The 17,334-nt window shown below is 42.1% G+C and overlaps 1 protein-coding gene across 5 annotated transcripts in view; it reads left to right on the plus strand.

Annotated features, from left to right (window-relative positions):
* Nucleotides 1-17,032, plus strand: part of Tox (thymocyte selection associated high mobility group box) — a 289,722-nt gene extending 272,690 nt beyond the window's left edge. For all 5 annotated transcript variants that reach the window (XM_085677029.2, XM_085677030.2, XM_085677031.2 and 2 more), the window contains 3 exons: nt 9,322-9,708; nt 15,596-15,747; nt 16,040-17,032. In XM_085677029.2, the coding sequence (XP_085533155.2) occupies nt 9,322-9,708; nt 15,596-15,747; nt 16,040-16,076 (576 nt within the window). In that variant the 3' untranslated portion in view covers nt 16,077-17,032. The remainder of the gene's footprint in view (nt 1-9,321; nt 9,709-15,595; nt 15,748-16,039) is intronic.
* Nucleotides 17,033-17,334: the final 302 nt, after the last annotated feature.

Consider the following 17,334-nt stretch of genomic DNA (forward strand, 5'->3'; position numbering starts at 1 on the left):
AGTTCCAGCTAGCAGGATGAATTAGCTAAGCCTGTAACAGGCAGGACCTTTTTATCCACTTAAAAAGCATGTGAAAAGGGTAGATGTGGTGTTAAGTGATTGCACCACAATAAAATAAATTTTTTTAATTTAAAAATCAGCTTAGGTTTAGGGTATTGAGCAAGGGAAGTTCTTAGTAAATACAAATAATTCATAGTTACATTTTAATATTATTGGTCAGTATGCATAGGAGTAGCGAAAGAATTGTGTGTGGTTGGAAAGTTAGCTGAATCATAGTTCCAATCTGATCACAAAGTTCTCTTTTTATACAGATATTCTAAAGGTTGCAAAAATAATGTATTAATTCTAACTTAATTATTTAAAATTTTAAATATTTTTTTTCTGTAGTTCCATCCCATTACAAAGATGAAAATGTTGTAAACATAAGCAAAAACACATTTGTCTATGTAGGCTTCTTATTTGAAGTAGGCTTCCTGAATCGTCTGAAGAAGACTCTGAGAGACTAGAGTCTTTTTAGCTTAGGCAGCTTTGTTCACTATGGAAGGTCATATTGAATTGGGCTATTAAATACAGCTTAAGGAAATATAGCTTTTCCATAGACTAAGAAATTCCAAGACATGAGTCTAAATCATTATGTTGAAAGCAATACGGAACTTTGAAGCAACGAAAGTGGTTTCATTTCACCAGGATTTATATTCCCCAAATGAGTGTTGCATTCAAAAAAGTCACCTTGGGAGGCCAGAAACTCATTTTTTTTATTGCTCCCAGGGTTCAAGAGATTTTTTTTTGAAACTCCTGGGTAGATCTGCAGTCAGGAAAAGTTTATGAAGCTCTCTAGAAAATCAATCTTGTTACATTATTTTCACACCTCATTCTTTTCTCTAAACATCACCAAGATAGAACCCACAATTTTGGCTTCAACTCATTTTTAGCTAATTCTAAAAACTGAATTCATCATCAAAAGACAAGAAAGCTGTGTGAGGATATGTGAAATTCCAGGAGAGAAGTCCCCAAACATCCCTTGTGACAGCCGCAGTCCTGGGTGAGAAGGCAGCTCAGGAGAAAGCCTTTGGGAGCCTGTGTACTGATAAGTAAAAGCAGTGCCTTCATTGCCTGGGGCCACCCATAAGTTTGACATTCTTTTTTGTAGAAGCCCTGTTAGGGTTTCTATTGCTGTGATGAAACTCTATGACCAAAGGAACTTGGAGAGGAAAGGGTTTGTTTGGCTTACCTATCCGTAGTCCTGGAGGCAGGAACTGACAAAGGCCAGGGAGGAATTCGGCTCACTGACTTGTTCTACATGACTTGCTCAGCCTATTTTGTCATAGAACCCAGGACCACCAGCCCAGGGGTGACATCACCTGTAGGGGTGGCACCACCCATTAATGTACTGGGCCCTCCCACATCAATCACTAATTAAGAAAATGCCCTACATGCTAGCCTATCTTATAGAGGCATTTTTTCTCGGCTGTGGCTTCTTTTTCTTCAAAGACCCTAGCTTGTGTCAAGTTGACATAAAATTAGGCAGTAGAAGGGGCAAGGGGCAAATCAATGTGTGTGTGTGTGTGTGTGTGTGTGTGTGTGTGTGTGTGTGTGTGTACATGTTTGTATGAAGGAGTGTATTCCACAGTGAGCCATGTGATGGGGACAATCTCATTGTGGGTCCCCACCCACCTTGTTGGAGACAGGCTGTCTTGTTCACTGCTGGGCGCTCCAGGCCTATAAGCTTCTAGGATTCTCTCATCACTGTCCACCTTGCTGTAGCTTACAGATGCTTACTACTGCTGCATCCACGAAGATTTCCTCCCAACCTTGAGAAGGAGGGTGTCAAAGCTTAGGACCGTGAAACCCCTTCTTTAAAAAAACATATAGGACAGGATGGTAGCTAAGTAAATAAATTAAGTTCTCTGACGCTGTCATCCACAATAAAGAAACTCAAGGCCTGGTTTCAATTAAAAGAGAGTAAATTAGAAACAAGGCAATGTTTTCTTTTTGGAGAATGAGATAAAGTCACAGATTCAGAATGCATGCTGTGGGGAGCGATTGAGACAAACAGTAAGTGCAAATTTGCAAATGGGATGGATCATTTTATGAGTGGTAACATCAAATCTGAAGCTCTGAGCCAAGATTGTGATTTAAAGACAATAAAATCTCATGCTTCAGGGTATAAGTTAATCACCTGCAAGGGCCAGGGAGGATTTGCTTCCCAGAAGTAACAATGTACAGTAGAGGAGGTGCATAAATTTTGTTTAATTTTCAATGCATCAAGTATTGGTCAGTCCTGAAAACAAGAATCAAATTAGATAGACTATTAATTTGATTTGGTCCAGCAACTCTTATATTATTGCTTCCACTGAGTTTTATGTCTTGTATTTATACTTGGCTATTTTAAATAACAATTATTTTTTCAATCTTTGATTTTTATAGCACATATCATGCCAGAATGGAGGCATTTATACACTCGGTAGCATTGTCTTCATTATACAAAGTCAATGAGAATATAGTTCTCTTGGATAGTGATAACTTGTTTAATAAGATCTCTTCTTAAGCCATTGAGTGCTGTACCCTTTGTACGTTTTGCACATATAAAAGAGAATCTTCATCATAAGACCCAAAAGGTCTCTATTGTTACTAGCTCTCTTTTTTCCATAAAGAAGACGTCAACCAGATCCTGTGGTTCAAATTCAAAGAGGACAGAGAACATAGTTAGAAGCCAATAGTGAATGACAGGCCAGACATGATGTGAGGTAGAGCCCTGACCTAGCATGATTACGTCATGTGTCCAGTCCCCAGCACTGAAGAAACAAATGTCTAAAGAACACATCTCTCCTCTAAAAATATCCAATTCTTTGGTTGACTTTCGGTTTATCCTAGTAACACCGTGTTTCTCAGACAATCAAGATGAGACACTGCAAAATGAAGAAAAGGCTGAAAGTAGAAGCAAACTTAAGTTACGTAACACATATGAGAGAGTCATTCTGATTTCTAATTGGCAGGTATGGAGACCTTATATGTAGTGCAGCTGATGTTCAGAACTGTAGCATTGATTTGCATTTTGATCGGGAGAAGAGTAAAGGAATACTAAACATGTGATTTGATCATATTTTCATCTAGTGAGGTTATGAATTCATGACAATTTACTATTTAAAATGAGTGGATTCTACCTATCTCCAGAACAAGCCGCTGGTCACTAATGGATGGGAGCTGGACTGCTCTAGTTAATAATTGGTCATAAATGGAGCTGAAATGCTGACTTTTCCCCCATCTACATGACTGACCTTTGCAGAAAGACACAAATTATCCACATCTGGGAGGGACATTGCAAGCATCCTTGTCAGGATCTATGGTTGCCCCAACATAGCCTGAATGAGAATGACTCCAAAAGACATGCCTATGTGGAAAGAGGAAACTCACAAGCCTAAACCCCAGACAAAGAACTACAAGCCACTAAGGAATGCTAAGAACAGAAGAAACTATTCCCCCAGGGAACAGCACGCCCTGTTGTTTATCCAATACCCAGTTACCAGCCCTGAAAATACACTTACAAGCAACACTATATGGACTGAACAAGTTGTGTTTATTTGCCTAGTGATCAACAATTAAAGAAAAGGAGGGTGATAGATGGGAAAGAGAGCAAGGAGAGGGGAATGGGAAGACGTGGAAGGAGTAAAAAGGAAGGGGAATGATACATTATAAACTTAAAAACATTTTTTAAAAGAATTTTAAATGATGAGGCTGAAGTGTAGTGTATCTGAACAAAAGACAGCATGAAGAGCCAGCATTCCTTCTCTTTCAGGCAGAATATAGCTCATGCTAAAAGTAAAAAAGCAAACAGTGAAACAGTTGGCCAAGCAGTAGTGTTTTCAAGCCTTGAGAGCCCTCTGTAGTCTTTGGGCGGCAGGAGGGTGTGTCTAGATAAGAGACTCTACCAAGACAACAGCATCTGCCCAAGAACCGTCCGTCATGCCTTCCTTCCGCACATGTGCGTTCTCTGAGCTGTTCTAGATGCATGATTCATAGAGAACTTGGCCTTCACCATTGGAAAGATCTCTGTCTTCATCTATGACATGTTAGTAAAATACAGTTTGGTAAGAGAACTCACGCTGTTGTCCATGGTGGATATAGAAATGGCCCGACAGGTTACTTAGTATGGAAAATTCAACTGTTTACAAAGACGGGAGATAAATAACAGCAACAAAAACGTGTAGCTCTCTAATATTCTCCCTCTGTGTAAAACATTGCATTTCAATATTGTAGAGCACGTTTTGCATATAATTATCCACAAAGAAAAGAGCCCTCTCATACTATGGAACCTTAGATCAATTCCTATAAGTCCTGTATCCCAAGCATGTGTTGCCTTCAGCAACGGAGTCTTATCTTCAAGTTCTAGGAGACAACAGAGGGCCGTGACAGGAGCCTGTATTCTTTGGAGGATCTCTTGGACTCCTCTGGCCAACAATTCGAAGAGAGGGTTTCTATGCCTGGTGCTGGGGCTTGTGTTAGATAAGTCCATGACTCAGAGGGGGCGCATTACACCCCATACAGCGTAACTCCCTTCAAACCACACACACACACACACACACACACACACACACACACACACACACACGCACGCACGCACTGTAGATGCATTTTTCAGTAAGCTTATGAAATTTTTCTCCATTTTTTTCAAGCATATTTGGTGTTGTCCTTCTCTCCTTCCTCCTACTCCTTCTCTCTTGCCGTTCCTCCCTCCCCGCCTCAGTTCAGTCCTGTCCCCTATTATTTCTTGCTTTCCTTTCCTAACACCCGTGTCCTGTGTCCTATTATCCCCCTCTTGAGAGTTCCTTCTCACCCTCATCCCGTGGCACCTCTGCTTCCTTAGCCTCTGCGGTCACTTTGGTCATGTACCCAAACCAAAACACTCAGAGCAGGGAACCATAAATACAGAACATGCCCATACTGTCTCTTTCTGAGTATGGGTTACCCCATTCCATGTAATATTTCCAGTCCCATCGATTGACTTGAACATTTCATGATTTCGTTGTCCTTTAGAGATGAGTAGCAGCCGACACTGCAGAGGTGCCAGATGTATAGTATCCATTCATCAGCTGAAGGACATTTAAGTTGTTTCCATTTCCCAGATACTGTGAAATGGGAATGAACACGACTGATCAAGTGTCTGTGGACTAGGATGTCAAGTCCTTTGGGTTTATGCCTAAGACCAAGAGTGAGCTGGGTCATTCGGTGGCTCTGCTGTTAGCTTTTGAAGAATTCTCGACATTAATCTCTATTGGGGCTGCACACATTTGCCATCTCACCAGCAGTGAATGAGGATTGTCTTTTCGCCTGATTGGCCCATTAGGTCAGGCTACTTATTAGCTCTTATAACTTATGTTACCCCATTATCCTTATCTACATTAGCCACACAGCTCAGTATCTTTCTCAGCTGGGCAGCTTACATCTCTCCTTTCCGGTGGTCTGGGCAGAACTGCGGAGGGAGCTTCCTGCTTTCCAGAATACTCCCAGTCTCTTTGCTCCACCTCTACTTCCTGTCTGGCTTTCCCGCCTATACTGCCTGCCTGGCCAATCAGCGTTTTATTAAAATATGATTGACAGAATACAGACAATTCTCCCACACCACATCCCCACTGACGTTGGTCGCCAGCTGTTTTCTGGCCCTCATCCATTCCGACGGCATAAGATGAAATCTCAAAGCAGCTTTCATTGTACGTTCCCTCTGATTATTAAGGGTGCTGAACACTTTTAATAGGTATTTCTGCCATTTTTATTTCTTCTTTTGAGAACTCTCTGTTCAGATCCATACCTGCAAGCCACAACCAGCCCGACAAGAAATCCCTAGTGCTGTCATAATGGCATTTACACGTTGGAGGTAACCAACAGCTGTCTAATTGGAGTTAAGGTTGGATCAATAAGGGCAATTTATCCCTGATACTACAAACGTAGCCAACTCTCTGTATATAGAAAGGTCTTGGTCCCTAGAGGAGGATCTGTGACTGCCATTTTCCTAAGTCAGTACAGTTTCAAATGGTGTTTTAAATACTTATACCCACAGCTAAGAGCAACTTTCACCGCCCTCTCCATTAAAGAAATCATTTTTGAAGCAGACAGAGACAATTACCGTGATGTATAACAGGGCAAAATGCGGAGAATGTGCCTGTGGAGAGCCCAGCCCCGATCTACACCTACAACACAATCCCTATGCACAAGGCTCAGGAAACATCACTGAAGAGGTGTGGAAAGGTGTAAGAGGAGAGAAGCAGGATGTCTGATCTGAGATAGTGCCTTCTAGATGCAAGACAGATGTTGAAACCGCATAAACTCAGCAGTATGGCTGCCCAAACAAGGCCTGCACAACTATATTAGTTAACTTGCCATCATAGGTGGGCAAATTTCACAAAACTAAATGGAAAGCTATGGGCATTCAGTGTATAAGATAATTAAGAAAGGGAGCATCCCAGTTCTCCAGGGACAAGCCACCTGATAGGCTATCCAATCCCAACTGGCCAGTCCTAAGCTCCTATACATATGCACAACAAGAAAAGGGTTCAGTAGCTTTGCATATGTATGTACATGTATATGTATGCATATATATGGATGTGTATATATGTATATACATGAGTATGATGAATATATAGCTTTCCAAAATTCTCTATGTTAAAAGTTCAGTTTACCCTTTGACCTTTGCTTTGCATCATTAACTGTTTTATAGAAGAATTTAAAAGCAGAAGCAAGGCAGTGCAATTCGAAATTTTCTTTCATTGAAAGTGCCGTCAGGAGCTACATTTCGTAAGTGCTTTCTGTCTGCAGTCCCTTCTACAAATTCTTACTGAACAGTTTTTGGCATTTTGAAGTTATTATAGAATGCAGAATATACAAACTTCGATTCCAATTCTACTAACAAAAATGCTGTGGGGTAGTGGTGTGAGGTGGTTAGGGCTCCTTGGGTTTGGCTTTATATAAGCTCTGTATAGAAAATTTAACCTATCTGGACCCCAGATTCTCATATTTTGGCATGTGTGTGTGTGTGTGTGTGTCTGTGTGTGTGTGTCTGTGTGTGTGTGTCTGTGTGTGTGTCTGTGTGTGTGTGTGTCTGTGTGTGTGTGTTTGTGTGTGTCTATGTGTGTCTGTGTGTGTGTCTGTGCGTGTGTCTGTGTGTGTGTGTGCACTCGTAATGCAGAATACTGGCCTGTGATCATGAAGCTGTCTGGCTTTAGTTCCTCCAAGCAACGGTCTGCATTTTGTGTAAAAGGAGCGGCGGGCTGTGTCCCGCCACCTGACTCCCGGCTAGCTTTATCCGAAATAATTACATGAAAACTGTATTCTTTTAAACACTGCTTGGTCCATTAGTTTCAGCCTCTTGTTGGCTAACTCTCACATCTTGATTAACCCATTTCTAATGATCTGTGTAGCACCACGAGGTGGTGGCTTACCAGGAGGATTCTAACCTGCGGTTGTCTCGGAGAGGAGAGTCATGGTGTCTGCCTCACTGCCTTCTTCCCAGCATTCTGCTCTGTCTAATCCACCCATCTATATTCTGACCTATCAGGCCAAGACAGGTTCTTTATTAACCAATAAAAGTAACACAATAGACAGAAGACCCTCCTCCATCAATTTTGACCTGTTGTAGATCTCTATGGCATTTTTTTTTCATCAAAACATTTCACACATCCACTAATCTTGGCATATTAAGTATTGTTGTAATTGTACAGGTCTTTTTCAGACAGCCATACTGCTGAGCCTCTGTGGTTTCAACATCTGTGTTGTGTCCAGAAGACACTATCTCAAATCAGACGTCCTGGTCTTCTTCTCTGACAACCTTTCCACCCCTTTTCAGTGATGTTTCCTGAGCCTTGTGGATGGCAGTCATGTTGCAGATGCAGCAGTCAGGGCTGGGCGTTTCACAGGCACATCCTCTGCATTTTGCCCAGTTGTGGGTCACTGTAATAGTCTATGTCCTTATTCCCCCATGACATATCCACATATATGGACATTTGGCATATTTTTGATGGGGCTGTATATATCCTTCCTATAAGACTGGACATATAGGGTTGAGAATCCCTAACCACCATAGGCAAAGGCAAGGAATCTAGTGCACACATGAGCATTGTTCTTGCTGTGAGTCACTTACTTTTTCTGAATCCCTGGGAGTACCTGAACTATGCTGCGCACGGAGCCTCCAAATGGCCTTAGATAATGGAGCTTATGTTGACTGCCATCCATAGTAGGGGCTGTGGCTGGAGTATAGCATTGCCCAAGCAGGAGGGGCACCAAGCTCTGCATGGACACAAACGGTCCCTGCGCTGCTGAACAAGGATTCTTTCCTGGCTGTTGGTGATGGGGAGAGCTTAAGAGCAGGGCTGACTTGTGCACCATGGAGGCACTACATCCAGGTCACAAAGAAAAATTAGACTGGTTTGACAGTGGTGGGTCTCTTCTCTGGAAACACAGTGGACCCTTTCCCTTGCTGTTAGATTCACATTCTACACTCATTCCTCGGTCTCCTCCCTCAGAGAATGAAGAGCTAGGTGCTTCCCCAGGAGGCCATGCCAAAGGACTAATCTTCGATTCCTTTCAGCTTCCACTGAAAGGGCTGGCTTTTAAGTCAATTAAAAGGCTATTAGGTGTGGAAAAATTAGGGCAAGATTATATTAATTTGTGATGGCATCTAAAATATGAAAGAGAAATTATTTTTATCCACTTCATTAGGAGGAACAATCTATCACCAGTTTATCAGCAACTCCTTTTCTAAAAAAAAAAAAAAGAAAGAAAGAAAGAAAGAAAAAAATCAAGTTCTGTGGTTCCTTTGAAGACATGCTAGCCTGATTTCCCATGAGTTTTGGCAGGCATTTTAGACCTCTTCTGTAGCCACTGCTATCACTGTCCTTGTTTCCTTTGTGAAAATACCTAGAGCCGAGGCTCTGTGCAAACACAAAGAGAAGAAACTAAGCTTGTGATCAGTGGGAGAGCTGAACTGAATTGCTGGGAAAGTGAGATCACTTGGTGATAATGGTGTCCTCCTGCATCTCTTATCTGCCTCTGGGTGACCAAAATAGTCCATCACAGCCGAGCGTTTAGGCAAAGGGAAAGGATTGAAATGTCATTACAGTTTGCTTTAGATTTCATAGAGGAGTTAGAAACTCGGTGTTGTATAAGTTACGTTAAAAATAGCAATGGGAGGATCCTTAGATCAGAGACACAAGAATAGCCATGGGTGTTGATCCTCATGAAAGTCCGTGAGAAAATTCACAAACATTCTGGGAGTAGCGTCACGCTCAGAGACCCGTCTCCTAACACCGCTTTCCTTTGTTCCCTCTGCAGAGCTACAGTGATCCTGTGGATGTGAAGACATCTCAGCCACCCCAGCTGGTCAACTCAAAGCCGTCAGTGTTCCATGGGCCCAGCCAGGCCCACTCGGCTCTGTACCTCAGTTCTCACTATCACCAACAACCAGGAATGAATCCTCACCTCACCGCCATGCACCCAAGCCTCCCCAGGAACATAGCACCCAAGCCGAATAACCAAATGCCAGTGACTGTCTCCATAGCCAACATGGCTGTGTCCCCACCACCGCCCCTCCAGATCAGCCCACCTCTTCACCAGCACCTCACCATGCAACAGCATCAGCCGCTTGCCATGCAGCAGCCCCTCGGGAGCCAGCTCCCCATGCAGGTCCAGTCTGCCTTACACTCGCCCACCATGCAACAAGTAAGTCTCCACGCTTAGGTTCTGTGCACCTCTGGAGGACTGGGGGCAGAGAGGGCGGTCTATCAAGCCGAGGAGGCAAGGGAAGTTATTCTATTGAAATGGAGAGAGAACTGTGGGCATTTGACAGACTTACATCTGAAAAATGTCACTTATAAGTGGAGCGTGGTCAGAGTCACCATCCCAGGCACGGATAGCCCTTCCATTCAAATCACTGGTTTCTTTCCCAAGACATATCAACTTGGTGCTCCCTTGCCGCTGCCCCCTTTGTTCCTGGTTTCAGTTTCTTTAGTGATAACATGTGCTAAGATGCCATGTGTGCACGGAGCTTGTTGAAACCATCTGTAATTTCTTCTTAATGTCATTAGGGAATGAGGTTTTTTTGATGAGGATGACCCTTGAGTTCAATAATTAGTATAAAATAAAATCAGATTCAATACCAAATTTAGTAGAGCCCTAAAACACTATGACCCAAACAGTAACTGGAGCTTCATTTTGAAATGCACGTAGGGAGCCTGCGGGGAGATGGGGTATTTTGTCAGCAAGTGACAGGCCCTGGGTTTAATCCCTTGCATTGCAAATGCAAGTATGTAAGAGTGTGTGTGTGTATGTGTGTGTGTTGGGGAAATCTGTCTGCAGGAGAGGTATCAGGCTAATCATGCTTAGTTTTTATTTGAAAACAAATTTTATTTTCAGTTTTTTCTCAGACGTTGGGGTGCTCTTTTGTAATTTGAGAATTAGGAGCATCTGTAAACTCAGTAGAACATAAAATATTCAAAACCCTGAAAGCTCACTTTAGAAAAAGGTTAAAAACTACCAATCATAGCCACCTTAACCACCGCCTTTACCATTCAATTATGCTTTTCCTAGAGTTATGAGTAAACACACAGGCAGAGCCTCCTGCAAAATTCATATCTTGTTATGGTACACAGAATGCATGCTTGCCTGAACAGTAGGGAAAAGGGAGGCCGAAGGATGAGTCATGTTGAAGAAGTCTAAAATGTCTTTTATTATGATTATTATAGGCAGGGTTTTTGAAAGCTGGCTACAGTAAACCCAGTACTTAGCACTTAGATTCTCAGAAAGTTCGCAGTGCGGTTGCTAGTCCTGTCTTCATTTTATGGATAGATAAACTGAGGCTTGGCAGGTAAGAGTCCTGAACTCACAAGGTGAGAGCTGGAATTCAAATGCAGATCTGATCAGAACTCAGAAGCCTCATTCTGAACGTTCAGGACTCGCCTCTCAGCCTCACGGTTTCTTGTAGATTATTAACAGATTTGTATCTGAAAGCCTGTGTCTTCAAAGACGGCTTTTAAATCTAAGATACTCGTAAAATCAAATTGTTTATGAAACAAAAAAAGAATTCATCATCTCACTGTCTTTCTTGGTTCCTAAGCCAAATATATTAGTAGCTAACTTTCTTATGTACACACCACAACCTGCGGCTGATGCGGGATCATTTAGAAGGAAGACCACGGTGGTAAACAGATCTCAGCCTCCAGCCCTGACTCCGAGTGCTTTTATGATCAAGAGAAACTCATGGGGTAGAAGCCTCACCCGGTACACCAGACTTCACTCAGGGAAATGGACTTAACTGAATGCCTTTGTTCTGTAGTGAGTCAATGGTTTCTGCTTGAAGAATAAGCAATCGACTGTCACCTTCACTTGGGTGGGTGGATACCGGCTCGCAGGTGCTGTGGGCTCCAAGCGCATGTGTTGATCACTCACTTCTTCCCTCTGCTTCTTCCCAAGGGAAAGAGGCCCCTAGGCAGAGGGACAGACCTATCCAGAAAGGGAACCTCTCCTAATTTGTCCAGGCAGGAATGTCTCCTTCTTTTCCTTTTGTTGAAACCTTGGATAAGATAAGGGTCACCAGGAATAGATTTCTGCTATTTGAGAATTATAAAAGGTTACTTGTAAGACCTCAAGAGATATAGCTCACTAGACAGACTCTAAATGGGGGTGGAGTAACTCATGTTATTTGAGCAAGGTATTTATGAAACTATAAGTCAGCATTGTTAGTATATCTCTAAAGGTGTCTGGGGTTAAAGCTCATAATAAAAGATAATGGCAGGAGCACAAAATGAAAAAAATAGCTACAGAGCTGACATTGACTAAAATCACTTTCAGCAATGTCGGCTGCTAGTAAAAGAACTATGGAATAATAAACCTCTAAAAATTAAGTGGGTAGTATGCTATACTTTTTGGAGAAATTGTAGTCTTAATTCCTTGAAAGTTAAAAAAAATACGATGATAAAAATAATTTAAATAAGTCCGAATACATGCTAGGCACTGCCTGGACTCTTTGAGGAATCCAGAGAAAGAGACCCATGCTCCCTGGAATTGGAGCTTGGGAAGCGATAGCAGCAAGGTAACGAGCGGCACTCCAATAGCAAATATACAGGAAGACACCGGCTCGAGGAGGAAGGCAGAGAGCACTTTCACATCCCTCGCAAGGGCTGCAGAGACCAAAGATGCAAAGAACAGCAAAGTTAAAACACACGGGGAGTGGGTAGGAAGGTTGTGAGGGCATTCCAGCAAAGACCAGTAACCAGGAAAATAGATTCTGGGAGATGAGAAAGATGGGGGCGGTATCTGCATCTTAGACAGGTGCACAGAGCAAGGAGCCTGCAGACTAGAGACACTGTCAGCTGACCGTCCTAAAGTCAAGATGGAAGAGTTGGCCCCAACAGACTGGATGCAGTTGACTCTCAATAGCTTGTCGGATCCACTATTCTCGTAGCAAATGAGAGGTTAGCCTGTAGATTCAGGTTGACCTGCCTGATTCATCACCCAATCCGCCTTCATCCTGGAGGTGTTTGCTTCCTAGTATGTTGACCACATTCTTACCTAAGTACCGGAAAAGAGAAAGAGAGACGGCTAATGGCTACTGCGCATTTTAAAGATGGTCTCGCATTTCAGTTTTACTCTCGATACTTTATTATCCCTCTGAAAATGAGTGTTGCCAACTGTAACAATAACGACAAAATGATCGTTAGTTTGTGTACCAAGAGTGATAGTTCCATTGTTTTCTTAAGAATATCTTATACACTAAGCCCATGCACCTAGTTTTTGGTTTCCATTTTCTTTCTGTCTCTCTGTGCACTTTTATTGTGGAATGAGGTCAAGAAAAAAATCATTCATATCTGTCACTTTCCTTTATAACCTTAAGAAAAAAATCTTTGTAAGGTACCACAGACAGATTTTCAATTTCCTTGTGTAGTAAACAGCTGCTTTAGGATTTGGGTGTAATTTAAAGTTTTTTTTTAAAATCACATTGAGATTGATGAATAAATCAGTCATAAAGACAAAACAGTGATGCCTGTTGAAAATACCTCTCCAGACAGGCAGGAAATGAAATTAGTTTGCAGCATGGTGTGGCTATGAGGATTCCTGCTTGGTGGTGCTACAGGCTTTTTCAGACTTGCTGTGCAGCAAAGAAAAGCTGTGAGGGTTACAGGAATCTAATTAAAGAGCAAATGTCCCTTCTGACATCAAATTCATCTTTATCATGTTTCCTATTTTTATTTCAATCTGGCACCAGAAAATGAAATTTAAAATTCCAGGCATGCTACAAAACAGTTGGTGATTTTTCTCCCGAGCATTAAAATGCAAAATATTCAGTCTCGTTTAATTAGACTGCTAAGCAAACATTTTTCAAAAAATTTATATCATCATTGTTGTTTCCTATTTACATCCATAATAGGAGTGTACTTAGCGCAAGGGTTGACCTCAGAATCTCCTTCTATAGTGTTCTGAGGCGTGTTTCCATTTCTATCTTGAAAGCAAAATAATGTTAAATACTGTTACTTTGGTCCACACCTATATTTTTCTTGGTCCTTAGTTGTTCGGGCAAAAGTGACCTATTTAAATGTAGATTTTAAAGGTAGCATAATTTTCCATGTTGGAACTTTGTAGATATCACGCAGTTTTATATTAAGCTAGTAATTTAAAACATGTTTTCCTTATATTCTGGCTTAGCCTGTGGAACTATTTCCACTGTGTGTATTACTTCTCCTTGGGTCCGAACCTTCACCTAACTCAGGCTATTTCCTGTTCCTTTGTGTTTTGTTCCTTGTTTGCTTTTAGGTTACATTTTGCCAGTTGTGTGGAGAACCCAACAGAGAACTTCACGCTACAAAGACAAATTAGCCTTGACATTTATTTACATGTTCACTTTTGCCTTTCTTACGGTAGCTTCAGATGGTCTTTATTTCCTGAAAAACATGATTTCATTGCTCCGCTGTCGTAGGCTGGGCCCTGAAAGGACCCAGTAAGCCCTGCAAACACTGATCACAGTGTCCCCCAGGCACCCTGGAGATAGGCTCCACGGTGAAAGGAACCAATAGAGGGTCTCTCAGAATCTTTCTCTACTCCCACCTAGCATCACACTGGATAGCAGGAAGAAAAAAAACTGAGAAGGCGGGCAATAGGACAGGACCAGAGAAATGAAAGTATTTCACTGAGGCCAGTGAGACTTCTTCCATGTTGGAAACCCAGGAAGATCAAGAGAAGGGTGAAACTGCCTTACCCCAGCAAGGTGCTTCCCACCTGAGCTACAGGGGTCTTTGCTACGTAGGAAATCTATTGCTTTTAGTCTTCGTTGGAGCAACTACCAGTGTGGCTAAATTCTGGTGACTGGTTTCCCATCATCCTGAATTCTGTCTCTCTGCAGTTTCTTGGGAGTAGAAGTGGCCATGGCTCTGCAGTCCTTATCTTTGGAATGGCAAATCAATGAACCCCATAAAACCAACCTGAGTATTCAGGAAAATTGACCTGAGATGTGGCCTTCAGATCACTATGTGAGGGACCACCCATACACGTGTACAAATCCAAGGAAAATATCTTTAGTTAGAGATCCACCCTCTCACCCCCTTGTTGGGTGGAAGGAAAGTCATCCATAGTATTTCGCACTCAAAGCTCCTTGCACTTGAAGCAAACAGAGCATGGGGGCGTTTGTAATCATGATTTCTTGGGTGTTAAAAACCATGGCTAGAATCTGCTGCCGAGACAACCAGGAGATTAAGGAAGTTGCTTTCTGCTGCTTCTGCTGCTCTTGAGTTCAGCAGATAAGCTAAAAATATATTGTGTACAATGCTTTTTGTTTATCAGATAGAGCTATATACTTCAGAGATTCTGTCCTTGAATTTTTAATAGCTTTACTGGGATTAAAAGTCAACACTTCACCATACTAGCGCATTAAAAAAAAAAAATCTTCCTGAAGTCTGAGTATTGTTGCCAGCTAAGAGACTTCAATTAAAAATGCTTGCTCTCTTTACACATTTTCTTCCCTGTGTTTTCCAATGGCAAGTTGCTTTCGGTCTCTTTCCCTGAATTCGTCCAACAACTGATTTAAAAAGAAAATAGCTTTGGTTGAAATGTTTAGCTGATAGAGAAATACAAATAAAGGAAAAGGAGAAGCAGATGGCCCCATTGTGACTGAATGGGGAAATATGTGAATAGGTGTAGGCTAATAAAACACTCAGCCACCTGCCGCCTGAAGCCTCAAGAAGACTCTGTTGCTTGTTCTGGGGATTAGCTATTAATGTATCTTTAGGTTGATGGAAAACATCAGCGGTGAGGGGGCTTAAGATCACTGTCCCTTTGCTTGGCTTGAGTTGGCTTTTCTGTATTTTAAATTGTTTCCCAACTCAATTTATCTGCCCAGGGCTGTAATGAAAAGATTTTTGACACGTGGTTAAGCGATGAACGGTAAGAAGAATAAAGTGATGGATGCTTCTTTTCTACTTTACACGGTGGGGAGGGTGCTTCCGCGGGTTGCTGCAGGAGCCAGGTGCCCAAGGTGTTTACAGGCATGGATAACTATGCCCTTGCCTTCCTCTTTCAAAAGCCACTGCCTTTCTCAAGTGAGAATTTGCTTTTCCCTCAGGGATTTACTCTTCAACCCGACTATCAGACGATTATCAACCCTACATCTACAGCCGCACAAGTTGTCACCCAAGCGATGGAGTACGTGCGCTCTGGGTGCAGAAATCCTCCCGCGCAGCCAGTGGATTGGAATAACGAGTACTGCAGTAGTGGGTGAGCCGCCGGCCATTGCCACGCCGAGGGTCTTACAGCGCGTGCGCGCCTCCTTAGCAGGGGCAAGGGTTCCACGGGACAGGGAGGCTTCAAGAAAGTAAGGTCCGAAAGAATGGGGAGCCAGCTTCTAGCCTTCATGTTTCTCTTTGCTATGGACTTAGGTCCACTACCTGTGCGCTCCCCACCCCTTCCCACCCCGAGGTAGAACGACTACGACCATTCCCCCCACCCCGACCCACCCCCAACCACTGTGGCTCTAATTTTCTTGTAACAGTGTTTTCTCTCCACGCAGGGGCATGCAGAGGGACAAAGCGCTGTACCTCACCTGAAAACCTCGCCGCCTCTCTTTTCCACTGAGGAGATCAGGGAAGTCTTTTCATCGCGGATTGCTGTGTGCACTCAAGACAGTTCCTCATTTTATTAGAAAAATTCAAGTTGCTAAGCACTTAGGACCATGTGAGCTTGTGGGTCACCCACTCTGGAAGAAAATAGTCATGCTTCGTTATTATTTTTTTAATCTTTTCTGGACATTGTTCCTCTTCCCTGCAGGAAGTATGGACAGTTCTGATTTCTGTTGGGTTTGCTGTGAAGTGCTGCGCTCTAGTAACTGCCTTAGCAACGGTAGCCGTCTGGGGTAAAGGTCCTGGGTTTTCCATTGGTTTTCAGAATGGGTGTTTATATGGAACTACTAAAGACTTTTTAAATGGCTTGATGTAGCAGTCATAGCAAGTTTGTAAATAGCATCTATGTTACACTCTCCTAGAGTATAAAATGTGAAGGTTTTTGTAGCTAAACTGTAATTTGAAACTGGCTCACCCCAGTTGGTTTATTTCACAGAGGGGTTAAATTGGCAAACATTCATATTTTTACTTCATTTTTAAAAAAAACAACTGACTAATAGTTCTATATTTTCAAAATGCTTGAAAAATATTCCCAAATGCTTTTAATTTAAAAACAAATTGGCTTTGTCTTCTGATCAGACACAAAGAACCTAGTGTGGAGGGAAATGCAAACACATTTATTTTGTATTCCAGAAAGAAAAAATCCTTTTTGTATCACTTTTGTGTAATGATTAGTAAATGTCATCTATCTAAGTCCTTTGATGTATAAAGCTGCCAAATGCTCGCCCAGTATCTTAGGTGCAGAACCAGGTTGGAAAGCGCTAAACGATCATCTTTACGGCTCTGTGTTATTGTTTCCTCATACCGTGTCTGTATTTAATCTTTTTTTATGGAACTTGTTGCGCCTATTTATGAAATAATAAATATAGGTGTTTGTAAGTAAATTCGTTAGAATTTGAAAGAGGTTTCATTGATGTTTGAATTTTTGCTGGCAAAAAAAAAAAATCCATCCTTGGTGTGAATGCGCCAGGCTTGGTGTAGATACGCCAGGCTTGGTGTGAATACTTATTTTGTTTTTACAGTGACATGAATAAAACCAAATCTGCTTTCCATTTAGTAGCAAATTAGAGCAACGAACCCATATTTCTGCATATCTTTTGTTGACATAAATGAAAAACTATTTTACTTAGCAACCTTCTCTCCTTGCACAATACAACAGAAAAATGGCCCAGCAGTCTCACACGCT

The sequence above is a fragment of the Myodes glareolus genome, chromosome 16 (genome assembly GCF_982192425.1).
Source record: "Myodes glareolus chromosome 16, mMyoGla1.1, whole genome shotgun sequence".
NCBI lineage: Eukaryota > Metazoa > Chordata > Mammalia > Rodentia > Cricetidae > Myodes > Myodes glareolus.